An 8,676-nucleotide genomic window follows, 5' to 3' on the forward strand; every position below is an offset into this window, starting at 1 on the left:
TAGATGCATTGCATTATCGCACATGCGCAATTCAAACTTTGATGCTCCAAAATGCTTTTCTTAAGGGTGGTTTTTCTCTATAATAATGAGGTTTTAGACAGGTAGTCACAATTGGAGGTTCAACTGTACCTCCCCTTTCAGTAATAATGTTAATAAATGCACTTTGAATTAAAACACCCACAACTCAATGCAACTCAGTAAGCAAGCATATATTTTTCAATGACTTGTTGGATACAAAAGTAATCTTGAATTACTGTCCTGGACGTGTCAATGCACATGTGGTGCAAAACCAGTCAGCACGTGGTGTTCTTTTAACACCTGCACATACCCTAAAAATCAAACAAAAAAAACTTTTAAGCCTGCAATAATTACTGTCCGTGTGTCGCTCTTATAATGTGAGCAGTTTTACACCCATAAAAAGTACATGTCGCTGTATTTCCAGTCATTAGGACAGTCGCTTAGAAAACAATGGTCTAAAGTAAATTGTTACTGGAAGGTATACCCAAAAACAGTAAATCCTTATTTCACATTGCTCCTATGCAAACAATGCTCAGATGAGGGTAGTGGGGTACATAAATTTAAAAAAAGTACAGTAACATGTTGTCGAGAGCTCCTGTTAAACTAGAAAGCAAAAATATAAAACTTTTATATTCATTTCTGAGACAACTTTACTTAACCCTTCCGCTCCCAGAGACAGTATTGAGAAATTGATAAATCAGTCTTAACATAGTACTTATCCCGCTCACTGTTGGGTGAGAAAATGTCACAGACTCTTTCCAGTTTTTCAATTCTTTTTCTTTGCGTGACGGGCTTAGGCTACAAAAAAAATTTTGACCAGGAGGTCTTGTACATTACTTGTCAGTGCCTGCCGGAAACAATCAATGAACCCTTTTTTTGTCTCAGTATCTTGTTTCATTTGTTAGATTTACTGAGTTCGTCCCGTGTGAATACTTCGCTAAAGTTTCTGTCGCTTTATAATGCTGGTTGCATTTGCGAAGCTATGAGCAAAATGGCTAGATTACTAATTACTCCTGGCTAGTGTTAAATCTACTTTAACTTAATGGGAAGATGCCGGCAAAACGAATCCGTTTTAACCTACGTCAAGTTCGACCACTAAACTGCTTAACAAGAGTGGGAAATGATTTCTGTAGGAAATCCTTACTTGGTTATCGACTTAGGTAAGTTTAGCTTTATTTAGCGGAGCAATTGCTGCTAAGTCGTGATTTTTAATACTTCGGTTTTTTGTTGATGAAAAATACGGAGAAAAAAATATTGAGCAGAAATTACTTTTGTTGGCACGTGGTTTCACATAATTTTCGATAATGTATTACTAAAAGATTCTGTCCAGATTTCTTGATATTTTATCAATTTTTTTCTATCACACGCCACCCAACAAACGATCGCTAGCCTCAGGCATTTGGCGCTTTACTAGTTTGCTTTTGCATTTTGATCACCGTCTCATGAAAGTGCTTTTAATTATTTCTGGCAGGAAATATGTACCGCGTGTGTTTGTTTGGCGCCCAGATCAGTGATATCAGTAATCAAGAAAAAAAGAAGAGATTCCATGCAGGTAAGAAAACCTAGTAATTATATCACTAGCTTTTGATGTTAAAAATTATTGTTCTGCATTGTTCTATTCTGGGTCAACACTCGAGAGAGTCAACTCTTTTCTCAAAAAAATTTCGCGGACAATTAACCTCGCTGGGTCATGCTGGGTCCCCTTGTTTCTGAGCTTTTGTTATCTGCGTTGCATAGTACTAACCTTGGGTAGTGAATACCTGAAAACTGCAGTTAACTTGCAAAATGCGATAATCATTCCCGTAGTATCCTGGGTAGTGTATACCTGAAATCTACAGTTAACTTGCAAAAATGCTCTAATCAATGCTGCAGTATCCTGGGTAGTGTATATCTGAAATCTACAGTTAACTTGGAAAAATGCTCTAATCAATTCTTTAGTATCCTGGGTAGTGTATACCTAAAATCTACAGTTAACGTGCAAAAATACTGTAATCATTCCTGTAGTATCTTGGGTAGTGTATACCTGAAATCTACAGTTAACTGGCAAAAATGCTCTAATTAATGCTGCAATATCCTGGCTAATGTGTACTCAAAAAATACATAACATTGACTTATGGAAGTGATAATCTTATTCAACTCTTACTCTTTTCTACCAATCATGGTCAATTAACTGCTTTCTCTTATTCCATTATATTTTTCAACACCGGCTCGAAATTGATTTTGGCACCAGTGTTGCCTTGAACAAAGTGGAGTAAAAGAGCAGTATAAGAACAGTTATTGCAGTATTTTGTGTTAGTGATCTAGGAGCCTCTGAATTTGGCGATTTTGCGATGGTGACATATCCCCAGGACTATTTCATTTGCTTGATATGAAAGCAGTACAAAAAAATCTTAAATCATATCGGTACTTGTCTGTTAATTGTTTGTCGGCTTTATAAGGATTTGATGCCTTTACATACTGATACAGGACCATACAGTAGTTAGCACGTTTGTTAAATTTGGTAATCTTAAATTAGAAAGGAGCTACTTTTATGAATTTCATGAAAAACATTTTCCCTGCCTTTCAGGAAGCGGCTTAAATAGTTTCAAAAATGTAGTGCAGTCACAAAACTGAATTCTTGAGTTTACCTCCATTTCATACTATCTTACTGCCTGAAACTGAAAAAGACGCTATGTAAAATGTTTTTGCCATTTTATTATTACCGAAATAGTAAGTGCCTCGAAAGAGCAGTTAGCGGGACAGAAAAAGATGTAAACCTTGCTTTAATTGGATATAGCCTGTGTAGCAGGCGCTAGGAAATAAATGGGCGCAAAGAAAAAAAGTGCGCGAGGGAGACACGCGAGGGGAGAGGGAGCGCCTGCACGGAAGGCCCCCGAAAATCGTTTCCCGCCCCCTATCCAATTACTTGGCAGCGCTGCGTGATCTGTCAAATCTTTTGACAGAAAACTGATATCACTTCGCGCACTGAAACGCACATTTGCGGGAAATTCTGGAACATGTTGGTCGATTCCAGCGGTGTATTGCAAGCAAAATCAAATCGCGGACCAAAACAAAAAGAGGGAAATCCTAATATTTTCTGTCGTTTATGCAAAAAAAATTTGCGAATAGTTTACGGGCCTATGGTTACGAAGAAATCTGGATTTTCGTCTTACATGAATCTATTCAAGCCGTCCGCGAGGGAAAATGACTATGGTTGAGTGATAGGTCAAAGTCTCCATCAGATCGGGATATCTGTTGAGAAAATTGAAGGAGTGTCAAAAGTTGTTTGCTCTCCGTGTGGAAGAAAGCTTTTAAAGTTATGTGGCATGTTTAGTTCTGTTTCATCGGCACTTGCTGAAGTTTCTTGTGAAGGCGATGGCGGTGAAACGTTTAAACGAAAGATTGGAGCTGTTTTAACTCCGGGAAGAAGCCCTGGAAATGCTAACAGGAAACAAAAACGGGTGACTTCCCCGTCAAAGCAGACCGAAGGCTGCGTTCCTCGATCGAAAAAGACGCTTTTTGACAAAGGAAATCGTTCAGAGTCTGAGATCGCCGATTCTGTGCAAGCGATTTCATCATCGGATGCTATGTTGTCGAAGTTAAACGTGGACGACTTGGACACGTCAAGTGGTTCCAAAATCAAAGTCGTAATTGCTTTTCCTTCCGGACACGTCCGCGCACAATCCACGTTTGATGGCGAAGTGCAGTCTGTAATCATGTATCTCGCTCTGGGTCGTTGGGGCCCTGCGATGCGAGCGATGTTTCACCATCGAGATTTGTTCGCAGAACTTCTGGCTGCAGTGCAACAACAAGCCAACCGAGAGTTCGCTGAGTACAGTCAGTTCGACAGTTGCCTGAAGATAACCAGCCCAGATCAACTTGGAGTTTTTTCCAACAGAGCGCTTGTTAAGGAGTTTTCGGTTCAGTGCCCGATATTTTACTCTGTCGTCACTGGGGCTTGCAAGGACGCGTCCGATTTAAGCTCCATCAACACGATAACGCTTGCCACTTCTTCGATTGCCAGGACAAGAAATAGTACCATGTCTGCTGTTGCATACAGGATTTCTTGTATACTGTATCATAGTGGTATCAGCAGCAAGGATGCCATGAGACTCATTCTTGGCATTTCCATGTCTCCCGACATGGTCATTTCCATGCATCATAAAATGGGAGAGAATTTTGACCATAAGGTTCATCTTTGGAAGAAAACCTGACATCAAGGAAATTAATCGAGGAGATTAAAGTGCAGCAAATCCAAGATCTTCAAAGTGAGGATATGGATATCGACGTTAATCTGGAAGAAGTTAAGCTTAGTGAATACAAGTGGTACAGCCATGAAACGTACAAGAGGTCAATGAGTTTACTTGAAGCCGAAAGAAATTTCGAAGGGGCGTCTTTCACGGAACAGGATGTCCTAGAAAGATGCATCAATAGGGCACTGAATAAGTTAAAGGAGGAAAAGTTGCCTCTGTACAGGTAAAAATTAGTACTTGATCATAAAGAAGCTAGTAGCAAAAAAATAAATTTTATTCAAAATAAAGAAATGACCAACAAAGTAAAACATCATTGCAAATGAAAAATATTATGTGATAACAAACAGGATTTGTCTGCTGAACACTTATAGAAACAAATAATTTTTTTATTTTTCGAGGTCGGAGTCTTCCTGTTGGTACCTTTTTTTCACCTTGTTTCATATGCAGTCACAGACAGTCCTTACTAAGCAATCTTAATATTTTTTATTGAGGGTGCGCCCATAGTGGCACCGAAACCAAAACATAAAATCCCTTTTCTGTGACCCCATTATGGGTAACAACCTCACCCCAGTTGTTCAAAAGGTGGAGGTGGATAGCTCTATGCAGTGGATAGTGCAATTGGTTTCGCAAATGCTTATTCGCTAAATTTATCTAGTGGATGGCTTTATCCAACGGTTCAACAACTGGGGCGAGCTGATTTCACTATATCTGACAGCAGTTTCAAGACCCTTTTGTCAGGACTGTCAACCCCTGTGTCTTCAAATATTGAGAATAGATATGAACAACTTGTTCTCATTTTTTTTTTAAGAATTGTCAGTGATAATATTGACTACGAGATTACAGCTCGTGTACAGACAAAGGATCATGTGAACCGGTCCCTCCACTGGACGCACCAGTTTGCTATTGTTGATAGGGTGCTCAATCCCAATCTCGACGATACCGGTCCACAGAAAGATGTCAAGAACTTACAGCTTGTGGAGCTGTTACCAGATGAACGTGTGCAGAAAAACCTTGTGTTTCAATGGTCTATCCTGATCAGCCAAATAGTGACTAAGTTTCTACCTGCATTTAGACCCTATCAGGCCCATGTGGTATATCACATACCACACACATATTCTGCTGAAATGGCATCAAAATCAGAGACTGTGAGTCTGCAAATAAATTGTGTTTATTATTTAGTTTTGGTTAATCTTGTTATTGTATTTTGCCAATTGCTGCATTAAAAATTTGTATTTTGCTTTGTGTTTCTACAGTGTTCACATGGTATGGAATTTAAGAACCCAAATGTTGCTGCTGACATGTCACAAATACTTAAGAGCTTCCACCAGAAATATGTGCCCTGCGTTCAAGATGGAAATAATCGAACGGTACTCTCAGCAGTTCCACTGCATGGTGATCAACTGTTAGAAGAAAGGGCAAGAAATGTACAATGGACATTCAGAGATGGAGAGAGCCAGTATGACAGACTGGAGGGCTTGACAACTGAACATGCAGATTGGCATGCAAAGGTCACATTATACAAGGTTGTAGGCACTGAAACAGTTTTGTTATTAATACTAACTGGATTTTTGTATGCAGGTAGAAGCCCATGAAAAAAATAAATAAATAATGCCATTATCCCAGAAAAGTCACATGTCAAAATGTGGGTCACCAAATCTCTGGATGAAAGAATGCTTTTTAGCTTTTTTGTACTTTTGAATTTAGCCAATCTTTTTCAAAAAATAATACATTGTAATTTTATTTTTAAACATTCATTGTACGCTTTCTATTTCTAAGGAGATTAAATCAGTCATAAATACCATTTCATTATCATGTACAAGTAATCAAATAGTGCAAATATCAGGATCTCAAGATTTTAGTTCTCCAGTGGTCAGCCTCTGGTTAATAATTAAAAAAAAAAATAGAAAATAGTGAAAAAAAAAAAGTAATTATTTTTCTTTTCTTTTCCTGAATCAATCACAGTCTGAATTTGACATGTTTGTCAACAATAAATCAGCTGCTGAGGTTGGAACATCCCAAGCAAGTATGAACCGCTGTGGGAAAACAAATGCTGCAAAGGGAGTACAAAATCATTACAATTAATACAAGGACTTCCATGCCAGAGAGATGGAAGCTCACATCTGTGCGTCTTTCATGGACATGTGTGGAATGACAAGTGTTAATGGTATGAGAGAAGTTCATTAATTAAAGTATTAATTCTTTACGTGCTTGACCTGCAAAGAGTTAATGAAAGTTTAAACAAGGATCCCTAAGACTTTTTGAATGAACTAGGGCCTACTGGGACATGACTTGTATAGGTATTTTAATTTGTCAGGGTTGTGGATCTTCTTGTTGAAGTTGTAATAATAATTATTTACTATTATTAATAAGATGAACAATAAATCAACAACTATTGTAACCTTTTGGTAATTTTGCTTTCGCAGACACACCCACCTGTATATTTCCTAGTCAAGATACAACTAGTGATGAAAAAGGCAAATGGCTACTAAAGTTATGCATGCGGCATGTAGAGTTGTATGTTCTCCGCTCAGATCAGCTTTTGTCCCTTGTGCAGCAGACTACTGAACTGGACCAATTGACCAGGGAACAACACATGTGTCGGTTTGAAGGCTGTGATAAGAGCTACCTCTTACATTCAAGAAGAGTGAGGTAAGGCGAAAGTTTTTTTCTAGTTTCCACTTACATGTATGCTGTCTAGTAATAATCTAGAAAGCCTTTTAATAGATGTATCTTCTCACACAATCAGCCATGTAGAGATGAAAAAAGAGAAATGTTCTGTTCCAACTTTGTCATTGGTTTGAAATATATTTTCCTTGTTTTTTTGATGTCCTGCATAATCTTACCCCCTAAGCAGTGGTGGATCCAAACTGAGGCCCGCAGGGCTGAAAAATTTTTTTTCGGGAGACCGGGCCACCTCCTTATCTAAGAGTCTGGATGCCCCCCCCCCCCCTTATCTCAAGGTCTGTATCCTGTACCGCTAAGAAGGTAATGTAATTTGTGAACAAAAAAAGATAGGACCATTAAATAGTAAAAAATATATCAGTAAGTATCATAGTCTCAAAAAGCCATTTTTTCCTATACAGACATGAAGTCATAGACCATCAACTGCACTTGGAAGCTTATAGGGCAGATGAAAGAGATTCATTTGGTTTTGTTTTTGCCGTAATAACTGTGGACTTGTGTTCAGCACCACCCATACACGGAACAAGTTAGTTATTTAAGAGCTCAGTAATAATGGGAGTTGTCATGGTGAACATTTTGAAACACGTTCATTATTACGTTAGTTTGCAGTCACTAACATACAACTCTCAGAAAGAACTTCTCTCTTAGTTGATAGGGAACTTAAACAAAAGAGCGACACACGCCACCCGGAAGTGAGGCCTTCTCCCTTTTTACATGCCTTGACGCTAACAAAAAATTTGTATTGCTGCCTTTCTTTTCTCTTATAAAGACAATTTACCTGAGAGTTTTAACCAAACCACTGCCCAATGATGCAAAAAGCCCACTATCGGTTGATGTCCGTCGCTCAAAAACACTTTTCCTTAAGCTTACTAACAACCATAAGTTGAGCATAGGAAAAGAAAAACAAAAAAAGAAAATTATACAATTTCTCCTGGTCTGAGAAATTTTTAAGCTCAAATTTAAGTAACTATCTCTTAAAAGAACTTGAAAAGAATACAAAAGCTGGAGAAGTGTTGGCATGAATAGAGCGGTTTTCACTTGACTGTCGAAAGTAATTGGTTTTGGTTTTGGTTTTGGTTTTACTACGCCCTTTGGTTGGTTAGTGTATTTACTTTGGTTTTGGTTTTACGACAGTCAAGTGAAAACCGCTCTATAACTGATGTGCATGTACAGCTGTATGTTAAAAATTTCTGTCTCCCACATTTATGTTATGTTATGAATGTTATGTCTAATCTGTGCTGTTTTTTTAGGCACGAACATCAGAGTCACCCTGATTTTCAGCCAGCGGAAACAGCATCCAAATCAAGTGATGTCAACAAAGATGAAGATTACTTGTTCAATTATCATCAGGCTAAGATGTCATTTGGCTTGATTTTAATGGCATTTGAGGATGCAGTGAAAGAAGGTGATGGTCAAAGGCTACATGAGCTCTACCGGCTCATGCTGTTGATCTACAAGTCCAAGGGCCACCACAAGTATGCTTACGTAACTCTCCTTCACTTGGTGAAACTGAGTGCTCTCTACAGTGAGTTTGAGGCCCACAGAGCAAAGTGGAACAGAGGGGTTAACACTACAGGAGGTAAAGGGAAGAACATTCCCCTTGACCTGTTAAAGGAGCAGAAGAACCTGAGTATCAAAACCCTGTGGCGCAACCTTGGTCCAAATTTAAATGAACATAATGCAATGCGACTGGCTGGAATTGTCGACCCGACTGATGACATCTTGGCAGGTGTAGACCGAGACT

At 38.7% G+C, this 8,676-nt stretch overlaps 1 protein-coding gene across 1 annotated transcript; it reads left to right on the forward strand.

Moving 5' to 3' along the window:
• The first annotated feature begins 4,203 nt into the window (after positions 1–4,203).
• Positions 4,204–7,511, forward strand: LOC140930626 (uncharacterized). Its single transcript, XM_073380348.1, has 6 exons — positions 4,204–4,473; positions 5,059–5,395; positions 5,504–5,773; positions 6,213–6,414; positions 6,674–6,899; positions 7,334–7,511. The coding sequence occupies exons 1-4, from the start codon at positions 4,274–4,276 to the stop codon at positions 6,330–6,332; spliced, it is 927 nt and encodes a 308-aa protein (XP_073236449.1). The 5' UTR covers positions 4,204–4,273; the 3' UTR covers positions 6,333–6,414; positions 6,674–6,899; positions 7,334–7,511.
• Positions 7,512–8,676: the final 1,165 nt, after the last annotated feature.

Source organism: Porites lutea, chromosome 3 (assembly GCF_958299795.1).
Source record: "Porites lutea chromosome 3, jaPorLute2.1, whole genome shotgun sequence".
NCBI lineage: Eukaryota > Metazoa > Cnidaria > Anthozoa > Scleractinia > Poritidae > Porites > Porites lutea.